This window comes from Urtica dioica, chromosome 10, assembly GCF_054948205.1.
Source record: "Urtica dioica subsp. dioica isolate 48M chromosome 10, U.dioica_male_clone48M_v1_H2, whole genome shotgun sequence".
Classification (NCBI taxonomy): domain Eukaryota; kingdom Viridiplantae; phylum Streptophyta; class Magnoliopsida; order Rosales; family Urticaceae; genus Urtica; species Urtica dioica.
In genome coordinates, this window is record NC_142765.1 from 19,955,216 (window position 1) to 19,971,906 (window position 16,691).

The 16,691-nt window shown below is 33.7% G+C and overlaps 2 protein-coding genes across 3 annotated transcripts; both read right to left on the reverse strand.

The window, feature by feature from the left end:
• Positions 1-5,924: 5,924 nt before the first annotated feature.
• Positions 5,925-7,432, reverse strand: LOC149383827 (uncharacterized). Its single transcript, XM_089628706.1, has 2 exons — positions 7,033-7,432; positions 5,925-6,650 (listed from the first exon to the last, which is right to left on the reverse strand). The coding sequence occupies exons 1-2, from the start codon at positions 7,160-7,162 to the stop codon at positions 6,121-6,123; spliced, it is 660 nt and encodes a 219-aa protein (XP_089484832.1). The 5' UTR covers positions 7,163-7,432; the 3' UTR covers positions 5,925-6,120.
• A 925-nt stretch (positions 7,433-8,357) lies between these two features.
• Positions 8,358-14,403, reverse strand: LOC149383828 (isochorismate synthase 1, chloroplastic-like). 2 transcript variants are annotated; one of them, XM_089628705.1, is made up of 16 exons: positions 14,235-14,403; positions 13,960-14,154; positions 11,647-11,909; positions 11,215-11,332; positions 11,010-11,126; positions 10,771-10,917; positions 10,606-10,680; positions 10,429-10,497; positions 10,198-10,316; positions 10,051-10,108; positions 9,851-9,961; positions 9,633-9,717; positions 9,409-9,506; positions 9,226-9,318; positions 9,028-9,110; positions 8,358-8,471 (listed from the first exon to the last, which is right to left on the reverse strand). In XM_089628705.1, exons 1-15 carry the CDS (start codon positions 14,331-14,333, stop codon positions 9,036-9,038), a joined length of 1,722 nt encoding a protein of 573 aa, XP_089484831.1. In that variant the 5' UTR covers positions 14,334-14,403; the 3' UTR covers positions 8,358-8,471; positions 9,028-9,035. The 2 variants fall into 2 exon arrangements, with proteins under 2 accessions (XP_089484831.1, XP_089484830.1); XM_089628704.1 differs by lacking the exon at positions 8,358-8,471 and having other exon boundaries at positions 8,555-9,110.
• Positions 14,404-16,691: the final 2,288 nt, after the last annotated feature.

The window sequence follows — 16,691 nt, forward strand, 5'->3', positions numbered from 1 at the left end:
AAACCTTAGATTATTGACTCTCTTCTTTTTATGTATACCAGGCTATTGATTTAAATTTGACTAAAGTTTGGAAGACTTGAAAAATAATGTAGTGGACCTTCTTAGGCTCACTGTTAATGCAGTGGACCTTCTCCAAGCTAAATATGTATTTTCCGGTTAATCATATATTAACTTTTAACATAATTCTTAACTATTAATTAATAAGAGAAAATCAGTTGAGGTTAATTGTGGTTAATCTCTTACCCGATTTTTTAAACCAAAATTGCACAAAACTTGGGAAAAAAATCATTTAAAAAATATCGTTAAACTTTAGATCATTCTAATAAAGTAAAAATACTTAAAAAAATAAATATTTTTTTCTCAACCTATGCACTTTTTGTACACTTTAGGTAGATTTTTGAGGGCCTAATCAACACTGCTCAGAAACTGTCCTATATCACACCCTATTTAATATACATGGCCAATATGCCCTCTGCATTTTGGTACCTGATTCTAGGGCCCACAATTTTTTTCTTTCTTTTTGTATAAATAAAGATAAAAGAATACACATTTTGAGTAAAATTGATCGACAAAGCACGTAAACTTTTTTCCACTTCTCCGCACCGTATTACTAATACTATCGGGTCTAGAATTACAAAATAAAACTCACATAAAATGTACAACCATTGTTGCCAATGTGTTCAAGAAGCTCTGTATCCACTAGAAAGAAATGAATATTGTCCTTTTTGTGTGCCTTTCTTTCAGTTTAAAGGAATATCACTTGGAGCCGGGGTCGGAGCAAGAAAAGCTCACCAAGAGAGCTAATTTGAAAAAAATAAAAAAAAAATTCAAAGGGAGTTGATTAATAAATTTTTAGAGCAAAAAATGTAATTTTTTTTTTTGTAAAATGAGCCAAAAATACAAAAAGAAAAAAATTGAACCCCCCTCGATCAGGAATAGCTTTTGTTTGCAACCCACAAAAGAAAAGAGTTTATAACAAAGGAAAATTAATCCAATTAGAGGTGTTTGTTAATTTTCATCAATTAATAATATCGTAAGAAATTCCTGAAACCCCTGAATAGTGAGGGACCCAAGTCCATACCTAACAAACGATTATCGTCGGCCCAAACTCACCGGGGGTTCTAGGCGATTCAATATTTTTGGACCTTATAATACTAATAAAAATTTAAATTTTCAGGTTAAAAAATGTAAATCAGTGTAAATTTTTAGGGTAAAAAATGTAAGTTTTCTTAAAAATAGGCAAAAAGTGTAAAATAATTTTTTTTTTGCCCTACCCAATTAGGGGCCCAAAGCAAAAGCCTTGCCCGCCTTAGGTCAGGGCCGACCCTGCAAACGATGTATCACGGCCCATCGTATGACAGAAGAAGGAATGGGTAGCCTTACGAAGTTCTTAACATATAATTTCATCGGATCTCGAGAGAGTCCTATCATTACATTTTTATGGATGACTCGAGTACCATCCCCTCGAGAAATCAGCCACCTTTTGTAAATATGTTTGCATGTTGGACTACTCGTTGGAGCCTTCGAAGGGAAGATTACCATTATCTTGATATTCGATCTATGCACATGATATAGCATAGCATATAGTATACATCATCATCTTGGCCATTATTGTATCCTTAACATAGCCTTATAAAAATGTGCCTAACAAGGTATATTTGACTTACATCGTTGCTAAAGTATTGTGTTTTGATAATTGGTACTTGTAAATATAACAACGTTGCTAATTTTAGCGTTGCTAAATCGTTGAATTGGTGCATATATAGCATTGAGGAATTGATACTCGGGCGATATGAATTGGTGCACACGTTAGAGATATACACGTAGTGGTGAGGACGGCGATGACTCTAAGCTCTAAATGATAGTGACGAAAAGTCAAAAGCTCTTGCTACGGCGAACTCGGTAAAGATCGACAAAGATATAGAGAAGAAAAAGAAATATTTTCAAGTTGAGAGTTCTTTAATCGGTTAAGATCACCAAAATCTCGTGCTTCATGAAAAACGGCGCAACAAAACATAAAGCCCTACGTTTTCTGGGGTAGCAGCTTGGGTTTTTTTTTTTTTTTTTTAATCCCCACTCTAACCATTTTTTTTAATAAAATAAAAAAGTAATATACACATCACATGATTTTAGGATCGTATAGTGCATAGACTTTAGGCACGCATATCAAAGAAGCTTCTCCCTTGCGCGTCATTGTCTATGTGGTCTTATATACTCTCTTTATTTTTTAATTCCCCTGATTTGGGTGGATTGCTTGTGGAATCCGATCCCATTAGATAAAAGTTGCCTTTGAATTTATTCTTTCCATGTTGTTCTACTTCTATTCGACACATTTTGTGGATGACATTAACGAGAAAGCAAACATCTCTTGCAAAAGGAATAATATATAATGTATATGTATGTGTATATGTATGTATTGTAAAAGTATGCATAGCTTCTTCCCAATTTAATTGGATGACGATAAAAATACTCAAAAGTTTACGTTGGTTACATTTGATTACTCATTTTTTTCGAAAAGTAAAATACATAATATTTATTTTTTGTTCCACCGTTCGGAGCACAGAGCGCAGATAATTAGCCCCGAACAAATAATAATGATTTTCCCCTTCAACTAGTTATATTGATTGTTTCATAATAAGACTTTACTAGCCCCGAACTGAAGCATAAAACAAAAATAAAAAATTGCTCTATTTATTTTTTAAGAATTAGGTTTTTTTTTAACCTTGCAAGTAATTAAATTTGTGTTATACATTATTTTTAAATAAGATTTTTAGTCGGGCTTGGATTGATACTCCGTGCAATTCATCCCTCACATATATCACCGAATTAAAATAGAGAAATTTCATTTTCTAGACCTAAAAGTTATGAAAATATCTCAATTAGACCCATTAATTAAAAAATATCCAAAATTGGACTTTTGTACCAATTTTGGACAAAAATGCCCTCAATTCAAAATAAACCTCATAACATCATCTCCTTCATTCTCACTTTCTCACTTTCTCACTTTCTCTCACTTTCTCTCAACACAAAAACAACTTTTCTCCATCTCCACCAATTCCGACGCGAAAATCACCAAATCCGACGCCATCCTCATCAAATCCGACGCCGACCTCGACACCTCCGACGCCGACCCCAACCTCCATCAACCTCCATAGCTACCTCAAAATGACAAAAAATGTATGTTTTTTAATGGTTTTTTTAATGGTTTTTCATGGTTTCTTAGTGTAGCATAGATAAGAAATAAGATTAGAGTGGCATCATACAGTTCAATACCACAATGATCGGTCTTGAATTTATGCTGGACATTTAGTTTGAGATGATGGAAGCATGTTCCATGAGAGATACCGGGGAACGCCACTTCGACGCCATGTATGATGCTAACATGTCTATCGGATATGAACACCAACTCTTCAACGTCTTCACCGATAGCTTATCTCAACTTTCTCAAAAACCAAATCCACGAAGCATGACACTCGCTATCTACTACCCCGAATGCAAGTGGATACAACTGAGAATTAGCATCCATCGCAATTGCGCATAGCAACTGTCCACCATATTTTGTCTTCAAAAATGCACCGTCTAATGATATGACTGGTCGACAAGACTTGAACCCTCTACGACACGCCCCAATAGAAAAGAACGCGTATTTGAATCTATCGCCATCTTTCACAAACTCCGTAAGAGTCCCTGGATTCTTCTGCTCCAACATGTATAACCAAGATGGTAACTTCTGATAAGATTCTTCTGGCGTATCCCTTACGTAAGAAATTGTTTTCTCCCTTGTTCTCCAAGCTTTCAAGTACGATATGCCAACACCCCACCTTGTCTTGACTTCCTCTCTTACGTTATGCGCTGAATATTCAGCCATAGAGCTAATGTTGTACTTATCTTTGAAGACGTGCCCAATAACCCAAGGTGCAGCTCCTCTATGACCTTCTGTTCGAACCACATGCGCGCAAGAATGTCTACTCTCATACGACGTTATCTGCCACATGTCAGACCACTGCACAACACCCCTCAGCTTCCAAGTGCACATCTCATTTTTGCATATGACATACCATCTCTTTTTCGAAGACGATTTCACTCTAAACTCAAAATTATTTTTTAGAGCAAAAACATGAATCTGTTGATTCATCTGTTTCTTTGACTCAAACTCTTTCCCAAGGTATATATCTTATGTGCTACCTATTGCATGTAATCAATGGTTATAAAATATATAACACTTTCCATATTATAAGTAGATCTCATTATTTTTATTACCTGTGGAAGAATGTGACAACAGAGTTGGACCTTCATTACGTTCTTCTTTGACAACATCATCGGCTGTGAAGTCAGGGGCTTCCCATGAATAACGCACGAAATCCGTTTGTGAAACATCTTTACGAGGGTCACATGACGGTTCACCTTGTTTTGATGGTTCACCGTGTCCTGATGGTACTGCAAAATGTTTAACAAAATCTTTATATTCTTCATGATTCGCAAACTCTTCGAATTCTGTTTCTTTGTCACTGTTGTGTCCATCTTCTCCCTTGTCACTTTTATCTTCGTCAACTTTGTTATTTTGTTCTTCATCATCTTCTTTCTCGTTGTTGTGATAATTATCTCTGTCATGCACGTATACTTCATCATCTCGATCGGTGATTATCAAATTCTTTCGTCTCTTGTTGAGTTCAACACGGGGCAACTCTTCATTGATAACATTTTTTCCTTTATCTACTTTGTTTGCACTGAACGCTGTGATTTCTTTCGATATCAAAGTTACACAAAGTGCATATTTTCTACGACTTTTGCACTTCGTATAATACTTAACATCAATATCGTCCTTCAACAAAGCAGGCTCAATCGGCATATTACCCGCTTCATATGGAACTTCTAACTTTAAGTCATACTTTGATCTGTCTATATCGACTCTGTTGTACACCTTGTCGACTAACCCCGTGTACGTCGTCTCTCTCGAAACTTCAAGCGGAAATGTTCTTGCATTTTTGAACACGTATAAGTGTCCATTTCTCTCCCATGTGCCGTTAACCATCAACAAAACTGCAAAAAAATAGCACATAAAATACATTAAATAAAAAAAACAAGATTTTTAAATTATCCTTGGAAACTGTCGGATCCGATCGGATCCGGCCAGATCTGGTCGGATCCTGCCGGATCCGGTCGGAATCTGGCAGTTGTCGGATCCGGTCGGATCCTGCCAGATCCGGTCGGATTCTGACCTTGCCAGATCTGGTCGGATCCTGCCAGATCCGGTCGGATCTTGTCCGAATTTCGGCTTAAATTTCGTCGGAAATAGTCCTTAAATTTCATCCTAAATTATCGGATTTCATCGGAAATAACGTTAAATTCCGGGTTATTTGACCTAAATCTACCAACTTTTTTTTTTCATCACAAACTATATCAACATAACTATAAAAGATGAATGAATGAGCATACTAACCCATTTCGACGGGATTGAACGAAGTGAATACTCGAAAATGATGAAACGAGAGGAAAAGAGAGAGAATGAGAGATGAAAAGAAGTATGGAATGAAGTGAAGATGGTTATATTACCTTGAAAGGGTATTTTTGTCCGAAATTGGTACAAAAGTCTAATTTTAGATATTTATAAACTAGTGAGTCTAATTGAGATATTTTCATAACTTTTAGGTCTAGAAAATGAAATTTCTCATACAAATATATATATAAAAAAAAAATATTCTGGAGTTCAAAAGACCTAGTGTCATATTAAGATAAGAGAAATTTTGGTAGATAAGCTTTTGATTTTATTCTATATGTTCTTTTAGGGAAAAAGCTTTCAAAAATATTCTGTTTGTGGTTTGATATTTTTGGTTGAGTACATCTAGAATTAATAACGATTTTTAGTTAGATTTCTGATAGGGGAATGATCATAATAGTCTTAACACAGCTGACTAATCCATTAATAATTTGTGTGCTTTATTATTGATATCTTCAAACAAAGTATGGTCATATTATAACCACAGCATCCATAATATTGTTATATATTTTACATGTTACACATTTACATCACACAATGAAAGATTAAATTTTAAGAGAAATTTAGAGAGAGAGAGAGAGAGAGAGAGAGAGAGAGAGATCTTTTTTTTTCCTCTCCTTGTCTCACTCTTTACTAGATTCGAGGCTTCGAGATATAAGCATCCCTAGCGAAAAGGCGAGCATGGCTGTGACAACAATCCCTTTGTTTTTGGCCAAAATATCGACGGCAGTTCTTAGGTAATGATTAGACTCGCAATCCCACAATTTCCGACAGATATTCTCTTCAGACTCTTTCACCTTCTCGGATTTGTCTTCCTCAGTTTTTGACTTGTCGTCATGAAGGGGTTCTTTGTGCGCGTTATCATCGGCAATTCTTTTATTATCATTATTTTTTAGGTCAGATGACTCGGGTTTGGGTTCAGGTATTTCTTGCTCTTTATTTTTTACTTCGGCCTTTTGCTTAGGGATGGTCACGTAGAGAATCTCTGTCTCACTGTCGAATTTTGCCGAAATCGCATTGTTCACCGTCTTCTCCGGAATATTGAATGTTTGCTCGAATCGGACACGTTTGTTCTCATTTATAGCTCTCTCACCGCTGATCTTGAGAAGCCCCGAGTCATTGACTTGTATTTTCACTTGCTCTTTCTTAAAATCTAACCCCACAAAAAAGTATTAGAAAAAAAATCATATCAAATGTAGTAGTATTAAATTTACGTGAGTAATAAGGAATCCATGCGCTGCGGTTTAACATATATATATATATATATATATATATATATATATATGTATATATATATATATATCAGTATTTGGCACATTTTAAATTAACATTAATTAAAAAAAGAAAAGCAGCCAATGTAATTCATTTTTTTAATTTCCTGTGTGCGAATTTAAATGTCAACAAATAGTTCATGCATAGAATAATGTATATTTCATGTGGTAATATTTGTTCATAGTGGTTAAAAAAACAGCCAATATATATGTTTTGAATTTCCTAAGTGATACTAAATAAAGATTGAGCTCGAGAAAATATACCGGGGAGATCGACTAGTAGATAATGGCCTGTTAAGTCCTCGGTCCAAACATGAGACGGTACGATCTCTTCCGTATCGAGTTGCCGGGCATTATCTCCGATATGGTTTCTTGTTCCTCTAAGACTTGCCATGAAATATGTTTAAAGATTGATGATCAAAGATAGGTTGAGAGATTATATCTTTCGCCGTATCAAATTGAAAGAGATGTACGTAACATCCAGTTATATACAAGGCCCGGAATAAATAATAAATAAGGAAATATTTTTGGTTGATTATACGCAAAGTCAAATAGTTTTTCTTGTAGATCTCTTCAATGTTAATATTCGAAAGTTTTCCTGTTGGGATATTGTTCAAACGTCTTGGCGGTGGCTTAGTAATGTTAGTTTTCCAAAGGGTCTATTCTTTGCTTTTTCTCGAGTCCAAACCTAAATCCAACTATAGAAATGTATGTTATTTATGTGAGTTAATTACTACGTTAAATATTTACATGAGTTCAATGCCCTCGTTTAGCATCGTTAAAAATAAACTTAATTGTTATCAGAGCTTTTTACGTTAGCTTTTTTGTCAGGCGTGGATTCGAATTACTCAAATAAAAATTGTTTGTCGGAGCTTTATATATTTTTAATTAACCGAGTAATAGACTTTAGATGATTTTGCTTACAGTCTACGTTTTCTTCTCAATTTCAAGATATATTAATTACGCTAGAATGTTTGTAACTTTGTATCAGTATTTACTTTGTCTGGGTTAAAGTATTAGTAACTAGAATTGAGGCTTGTCAAAACCAACGTAAGTCTCCAAACGAAACTATTTAATCTGTAATTCTATTCTATACCAAACAAAAGGACAGTTTCGACAACATAAAGATATACCAAATTAGTTACAAAAAAAAGGTTGGATACAAATTTAATTTTATTTCGGTAAACTTTCATAAATTAAATAACTACATATTCTCTGTTTTAAGTTTAGAAAAAATGTATAAAATGTAATCTAGACCATTGTTTTTTATAAATTTAGTACCAACACGAAAACTTTGACGACACAGTGATTTTAACATTGGTACCTATATATCATACGTGGTATAATTTTAATTAACCATGGTTATTTAAAAATACAGCATTTCAAAAGAAGACATCTTGGTAACTAGCAAGAAAAATCTAAATTAATGTGAGGTCACACAAATTATCTTAATCACCTCTTGGTTTAGTTTAGAATTGGTAATTTACCAAGATAGAAAAGAGGGGGAAAACCCAATATTCTTGGTAAAATAAACAAAAGAAGGATGGTGAACGACAATGAAGAATTACCAAGATTTAATGAATAAATACCTTCTGGGAGTGAGAGGAGGTTGATGCCACAAAATCTTGTGTATAAGGGCATAACTGGAAGTTTGTCATCTCTCGAACCATTCCTCATGAAAGCAGTACAAGAGAATAAAAAATCTGCAGTATTAAGAAGATATCCTCAATCTGAGAACCTAAATAAACAAGCCAAAGTAAATAAAATATATGGTCTGCACAAGAAAAACGAGAGGTAAATTTGTATATTTTCATAAATATTCAGAGAAATCAGATTCAAGAGCTCTGAAATGTTTTTACATCGGGAAAATTTGAAGCCTTATCAATACACGACTCTTTACATCAATCGTCAACGTGACAAAATATAATTTCTTGGGAGGTAATCATATCCGACCACACCAAAAGAAGTCATGGGTTCGTGTCACGTTGAAGAAGTAAAAGTAAAAAAAAAATAAAAAACTTCATTATATCTTTACATTGAATAAACAGATAATTGGTGAAAGAATATTGTACAAGAGACCATGAATCATCTGTACTGTTTATAGTCCGGAAAAGTTGAGCATGGTGGTCGGTCTGGTCCGGCCTCAATAAGGCTATCTTGTTCTTTCAAGGAGTTTCTCGGTTTAAAAGCAGAGATCTTTTCTTCTCCGGGTTCGTTTTTTGGTTGTCCAAAAAAAATTTGTCAATCCAAAATGCTAACCTTCTAAACTAGTAATCGTCACTCTTCACAAACATTGCCCTTTTCTCTCGGAGAGGACCTTCAAGTTTAAGCAACTTGGTGTACTGCCAAAAAAAGAAAAGCGGTGCTAAGTACTTGTAAAGTTCAATAGGAGACGGCTATAAAGAAAAATAGAAATATTTCAAAAACATACAAACATCGAGCCTTGTTAGCACTCACTTGTGAAATTTTAAGTTCCAACTCGTCCCACTCTTGTGTTGCCTCGCTACCTTCCACGATGCCTGTTCCTGCATAGATCAGTGCTCCGACACCCTAGGGAGACAATCCGCAGAAAAAATAAATACATTTTACTTAAATTTTTATATATAAAAAAAATTGTGGGATAGAAGTAAAAGAGTTAACCTTTTCCACTAAAGCCGATCTGATACCAACAGCGAACTCACTCTCTGCTCCTCCAAACCACCCAACCGGACCAGCATACATTCCTCGATCAAACACTTCTGCAATAGAAATACTGTCAATGACACACACACTCTTAAATTATTACGTGAACAATGTATCACTCAAGAAACAATTTAGTTTTCTTTTTTCAATCATCGTGGCCAAAGATTACAGCTCACAAATACCCGTTTCAGCGATTAAAAGTCGCGCCTCATCTGTTGGAAATCCACATACGGCGGGAGTTGGGTGAAGGGAAGATAGAATTTCAAACTGGAAATAAATAACCCATTTGGTCATGATCACTATTATGATACCACAGAAATGTTTTATTTTTCTTTTCTAAAAACAGGATTCCATGGTCGAAATCAGATAGATACACTACTGAATTTGTTAATATTCTTACCTCATCATCTTCACTTCTTAACCTGCCTGCCAATTTGGCATATAAATGTTGGACTCTTGGAAGTTTTCGAACTGCTTTTTTGGGATCAACCACCACATAATCACACACATCCTTGTAAAACAGAATTCAGAAGGAAAAGTAGTTAAGGAAATGAATCCCCAAAGTCAAATATTGGGATAAAAATAAACAGTAAAACTTACCTCCAACTTCTTCCTTATGCTTTCTCGCACAATAGAAAACTCGAGATGATATTTTGGACTGCAAAACAAGGAAAATAAATAAAAATAAAAAACACAAATGAGAGTTGAAATTAAGATAGCAGTTAAATGATAATAACAGTATTAAACCTGGAAAGTAAATCAAGTTCTATCTGAAGATCTGTGGACATGGATTCGCCTCTTGGACACGTGGCAGCCAGAGCATCGCTCTCAATCCCGAGCCTGTTTCTGCGAAATAGTTGCTCTGGCTATTCATATAAAACAAAAAAAATACTCAGAGTTAAAGGAAAAACGTCTTTTCGTAAATAACTTAAAGCACAAGTCTTCGTTTACTTTTCCCGCCTAAACTCAAAAGCTCACCGTGTTTCCAATGAAAGCCGGTGCATTAGGTGGCTGAAGGCAAAACTGGTAAGCATTCTTACCCTCAACCTGCACATGTTATAAGCCCAGAAATACACATAATCATGTTTTAACTTGTGATACAAGCAACTACAAAGAAATGCATTTCGATAAAAGAAAGAGATCTCATCAAAGCACCTGTAAGGAAGCCAACCATGTTATTGGATCGATGTCGGTAGCGGTGACGACTCTGCTACTTCTTGCCAGTACGACCTGAGATCGCAATATTAGACTGTAAAATTCTTTGTGCTTATTTCCAATTTAGTCCTCGTATTGATATCTGTAAATACCACTAGTAACAACCTTCATGAGTACCGAGTCTCTTCTGCTTATTCTCTGCATAGCCCGATCAACAGAGAGATCCCAATATTCCTTGCTTGGGGTGTGATTATTTCTCAGTATGCAAGTTCTCGGGACTTGTTTCCGTGACTTCACAACCATTGTAGAGACCTGTAAAATCATCAAAACAAAACAAAATTAATAGCATTAATTTAATACCTGAGAGAACAATACATATGATGATTATTATTATTATTCTTAACCTGCGAAATGGTGGCTTTGAGTTGGTTGGCTGATTTTCTCAAAGGCCACGAAAGAGAATCGTCCCAGGCGATCGTCGCGGCAAGCATTGAACTACCTTCAAACTCATCAAACTCAACCTGCCATTCGGTATCTAATCTAGCAAATTCGATAAATTCAAACTACCCGGTCGAAACCAATAGATAGAAAAGCTAGTCGTGTCTCTACCTGTGGAATTACGAAGTAAAATGACCCGAAATCATTCCACTCTGGCGATACCATAGTTCTCGCATCGAACCGGATAGCACCGTAAGCCCGGATTAGAGGACATTCTCTAGAGATGAACCTTCGGAGAACCAAAAAAAGATTTGAATTACCCTTAATTTGATTTATTTTTTCATTGCGCTATAATTTCTCTCCGTAATTTTAATGACAAATTTGGAGAGTTTAGGCAACAAGAATCTGCAGCTAGTTATGCAGAAAAATAAACAAAATACCAATTCATTGAGTTATTAGATTGTGAAAACGATAACATTAATAAAGAAATCTAAACAAATTTTTGAAAACAAGCTACTCTATGATTATGGTTTATCACCGATTCTATACCTAAAATGACACCGATTTCGATCCCAAACAAATTAATTTACAGGACAGTAATACCTTTTGATCGACTTCCAATCGTTGTAGGAAAATGGCCGAAGATGTGTGAAGAAAACAGCGGAGCCAACACCGGCAACGCCGACAAGATCGCGAGCAAACGATTTTCCGTTTCCGTTGCGATTGCCATTAATGGTGTCAACGATGGAGGGATTGAAGGTTTGATCATCGTTTTTTCGACCGGAGAAGTAACAGCGAGGAAGAAGAGGCGGTCGGTCTTGGCTGTGAAGCCAATCGATGGCGTCGATTTTTTGCTCTATCGGAACCTTCAAAAATCATTGGATAATAAACTAACTTTAATCAATCACCCGAACAAATCTCTCTTTTTTTTTTCTATTTTTTTTTTCATAATTTTTGCGTTTGCATGTACCATCATACACCTTAATCCATTTTTTTTAGTACAATTACGCCAAAGTTGTCCTATAACGGTACATTTTATATTTCATTCTCTATTAAGAAAATCATGCAAAAAAAAAAAAAAACCACACACACACACACTGTGTGTGTGTGTGTGTGTGACTAAACTAAACAAAACTTATAGGTCCTGCATTATCAATGAATTTTAACATGAAACCTCAATATTCTTAGATAACACGTGATGTGTAAATCCAAAAAACTATAGATCAAAAATATAAAATGACCGGACAAAGCTTATATGAGAATGATAACTCTTCTCTTGGTTGATTAATATTAAGATGAAACTTATACATTAACTCTTATTTTGTGAGTTCTTCCATCAATAAATCACATAATTAATCTTTTACCCTTCTATTTTTACTCTAAAGCAAATATTTTATGGTGTATTCTTTCACACCAATTTGTATACTATTTTTTTGTCTTAATCATCAATCGAATCGCTGTTCGAGACCCACTCTTATCCATAGTCTAATCCTGCTAGGGAAAGATTGGGCAATTCTTTCCGTAGTAGGATACACTTTAACCAATCGAGTTACAAGTGCTCAACATATTCATACTTAACGGTTTTTCAATAAAGGTGACGAAAGATATAACTTGTACAAATATTTTCATTTTCCAATACAATACGATCCATTCGTTTGTAGAGCTGTTTACTCGATCGCGGAAATTTCTAGAATTACCGTATTACACCATCGTCGCTTCAGAGTCTAGTGTACCGGGCATCCCGCTAATACTTGAAACTATATACTCCATTCTTCAAAAGATGATTTGAAATCCTACTTAATTTTAATTCTTATAATTTATATATATATTCAACTTGACCAAAACTTATTTTTTTATATCATATTTATCCAATAATATCGGTTTTTTTACATTGTTTTCCCTTAAATTTATTTTTTATTCTTGCATTCACCCCTGAACTTTAGAATTTGGACATTTTAAAAGCTTCTAAATAAATTTCAGTTGGTATATTTAATACAGAATTGCACATTACGATCAAACAACTAATTTTAAATGCATATTTATAGAAATATCACTTATTATTCCCTTCTGTTTTTTTAATTAAAAATATTGAATACAGGTTTGTTAAAAATTATATTTCTTCTTTATTGTGGAATATTTTATGAAAATATCATAAATATTATTAAAATACACATTAAAAATAAGTTATCAGGTTGGAGGTATGCAATTTTTCGTTGAAGATATCAATAAAAAGATTTAGTGAGAGTAATTAAATGTTCGAAATAAAAAAAATTCAGGTAGTTGAATGCTAAAAAAAAACTAGGGTCTAATATAAAATTACATGAAAAATTCATGGACTGTAAAAAAGAAATCTAAGATATATTTATAATTTAATCCGTTTGTGTATAGATTTTAGTTTACTAATCACAAATAAACTACATAAATGAAAACAGCACATTACATTTAAATTTCAGAATAATATCATCAAATATGTAATATTTTTTTCGGGGGAGATATGTAATAGCAGTTGAAATATACATTAGTTAAAAGATATAACACGTTATAAAAATATGATTAATGTTTGCATCACTGTTGTCCATATCATAAATCCAAATTTAGATAAATTGCATGTATACTAACAGACATATATCACCCCATATATAATATTATATAGATTTGTATCAAATCTTTCCAAAAGCCATTGGAAAGAAATCGAGTCCGAGATAAGGAATATTGCATTGCCACCAATGGGGCTTCCATACTACCCATCCACGTGGCATCAAACCATTGGACCAAAAAACAATGTTCCGGCTCACAAGGTATGCTACCAGATAAGAAAAGAGAAATAACACGGACATTGATGAATCTTTTATTATTATTTTTTTTTTTGGTAATCGTCCCAACAAATTTAATCATTATTTATTTATTTATTTTTACCTGGAGACGAATAATTCCAGAGGTGAAACTTGGTGGATTTGAGGTCAACTCTGAAATGGAAGATTTGAGAGAGTCAAGAGCCATGGCGTGTGAAGAAACTGGGTGTAAAGTACGTGTCTCGGCGATGCCTAGACTCGAATTTTCATCATCCCCATGGCAACCATTCATGGACATCACCACACACAATCGCTTTCTCTGCACACCAAAATAATATATTGATATTATAAGCTTTTATAGTTATTATATCTGATGTAAATGAATTTGCTTAGTCTTACTAATTGGTTGCTTGGGAAATGAGTGTTGAATTTCCGGGTTGATATTGTGCCATCTGAGTCCATGAAACGAGCAAGGGAAGTCCTTGCAAGAGTGGCCATTAGAGAGAGAGAGAGAGAGAGAGAGAGAGAGAGAGAGTATTGTGTGGTTGTGACTTGTAACTTTGAGTTTGACAAAAACCAAGTGTGATTATATATATATATATGCTTTATATATAGGAAAGAGAATCTAGCAAAGCTTTGGGTCCGTTTGTTAGTTAACTCAAAAAGTTTTTGTTTTCTATTTTTTAATTTTTGTAGTTGTACTGAAAAATTATTTTGCAGTTGTTTTCAAAAAGCTGTTTGCTACAGTTTTCATTTTTGTTTTTGAAAAATTGAAAAAATTGAAAAAACTGAAAAAACTGTTTGGTACAGTTTTCATTTTTGTTTTTGAAAAAATGAAAACTATTTGGTACACCTTTTGAAAAAATGAAAAAAATGAAAACTATTTGGCGGCGATGGTGAGGCTCGGTGGTGATTGAAGAAGATGGCCGGATTTTTTTTTTTTTTTCAAGTCTTGCACGCAGGTGAGGAGAAGGAGGAGAGAAGAGAAGAATTTTTTTTCCAAAAATTTGTTTTCAGTTTTGAAAAAACTGTTTGGTACAGTTTTCATTTTTGTTTTTGAAAAAATGAAAAAAAAAAAAATGAAAACTATTTGGTACACCTTTTGAAAAAATGAAAAAAATGAAAACTATTTGGCGGCGATGGTGAGGCTCGGTGGTGATTGAAGAAGATGGCCGGATTTTATTTTTATTTTTTCAAGTCTTGCGCGCAGGTGAGGAGAAGGAGGAGAGAAGAGAAGAATTTTTTTTTTCCAAAAACACTTTTTATTTGTTTTCAGTTTTCTTTACTCTTTTACAAAACAACTTCTTTCCGAAAATTTTACCAAACACAATTTTCACTTTTTGTTTCCAATTTTTTTATCTCAAAAACAGTTTCAGTTGTGTGTTATATTTTTAGAGAAATTTTTTAGCTGAGTCTAATTATCAATATTTCTTAAAGTTTTATTACCCTATAATTTTTATAAAATAAATCAATTTTTTTTCTTTATATTTTTACTGAATTAAAAAAAATACTCATAGCTCATAATCTGAAGTTCTGGACAACAAATATTGACAAAATTGGTATTCTCACATACAGGTAAAGCTCTTGCCACGATGTTTTTTTTTTTTTTAACATCGGTAACGGGCTTAAAAGCGACAGTGATAAAAGTGGTGGTATTTGATAGGGCCCAAGTATTTGAGAGCCCAACATTATTTCTTGTGTATGATGATTTCTCGAGTGTAAAGAGAACTAGATTTTTATTTGATTTTAAAATTTTGTGTCAATTTTTATTGAAGTCCTTGTGCGAATAATTTGAGTATCCCTGATTTAGGTTGTCAATCGAAGGCAAGACTTAAATGCCAAAAATATACTTTGTATGGCATACATATTGGCCGACATATATTTAGAGTACAATGACAATATTTGAATAACTGTAAAAATTGCTTTTAGACTATGGATCTTAAGTTTAATATAGATTCATTTCTAAATTTTATTATTTGAGGTTGAATTTATTTTTTATTTATTAGGAAGGAATGAAAACATAAATACTTTATATTTATTATTTTTATATTTATATTTTTTTCATCGGCAACCAAAAATTGTTATTCTGTTGCACTGTATTTACTTCCCTGTTAATCTGAAAACAGGCTGCTACAATTTAACATCAATTTAATTGTTGTTTTTAGTTTCTTCATTATTTTTTATCATTCATTATAATCATTAAAAAGATGAGAGAACTTCGAAATCCCTAGTAAATCACTAGAAAAAACAAAAGCCACAAATTTTTTTTGAAATCCATCAATCAGAAAAAAACCAAAACTCATTATCGAAGATGGCTGAACTTTTCGAGCCTATCGACATTCTTTAGCTTCTCGTTCCGGTCGGTGCTTGTATGTGCTTCTTCTTGAGCTATATCTCTACAAAGGGGATTTTTTTTACTAGCAATATGAACTTGGTTGGAGTGAGACTCATCTAGCAAACAATCACGAATTTCAATGAAATCTGGATTGAATTAATGAAAATAGGGTTTCAAATTCTTGTTATAAAAAGCCTAAATCTGTTTTATATTAGATCTATATATAATAGAAAAATATATAGATATTTAAGTAGAGAAATATTATTTAGCTGATCGAGTTCAAGTACAAAATGTAAACATAATTTAAACAATCCTAATTAGCCAAGATCTTAAAACTAGATGATTTTCACTAAACATTAGGGATTGAGAAAAACCTACCTCGATCCATGACGAGAGTGACGGTGACTAGGGGTGAAACTGGATCGGTTCGGTTCGCTTTTTGACATTTTTAGTATCCGAATCCGAAGTTTCGGTTTTTAAAAACTCGGTCCAGTATCCGGTCCAATTTAGTCTAAAACCGA

Excerpts from the sequence above, each read along its gene's own strand:
- LOC149383827 (XM_089628706.1), bottom strand. The coding sequence starts at position 7,162 with ATGGCAAGTCTTAGAGGAACAAGAAACCATATCGGAGATAATGCCCGG. Across the intron at positions 6,651-7,032 it reads TCTACTAGTCGATCTCCCCG|ATTTTAAGAAAGAGCAAGTG; the intron begins GTATATTTTCTC and ends TTGTGGGGTTAG.
- LOC149383828 (XM_089628705.1), bottom strand. The coding sequence starts at position 14,333 with ATGGCCACTCTTGCAAGGACTTCCCTTGCTCGTTTCATGGACTCAGAT. Across the intron at positions 10,681-10,770 it reads GAGACTCGGTACTCATGAAG|GTCGTACTGGCAAGAAGTAG; the intron begins GTTGTTACTAGT and ends TTGCGATCTCAG. Across the intron at positions 9,718-9,850 it reads TAAGAAGTGAAGATGATGAG|TTTGAAATTCTATCTTCCCT; the intron begins GTAAGAATATTA and ends ATTTATTTCCAG.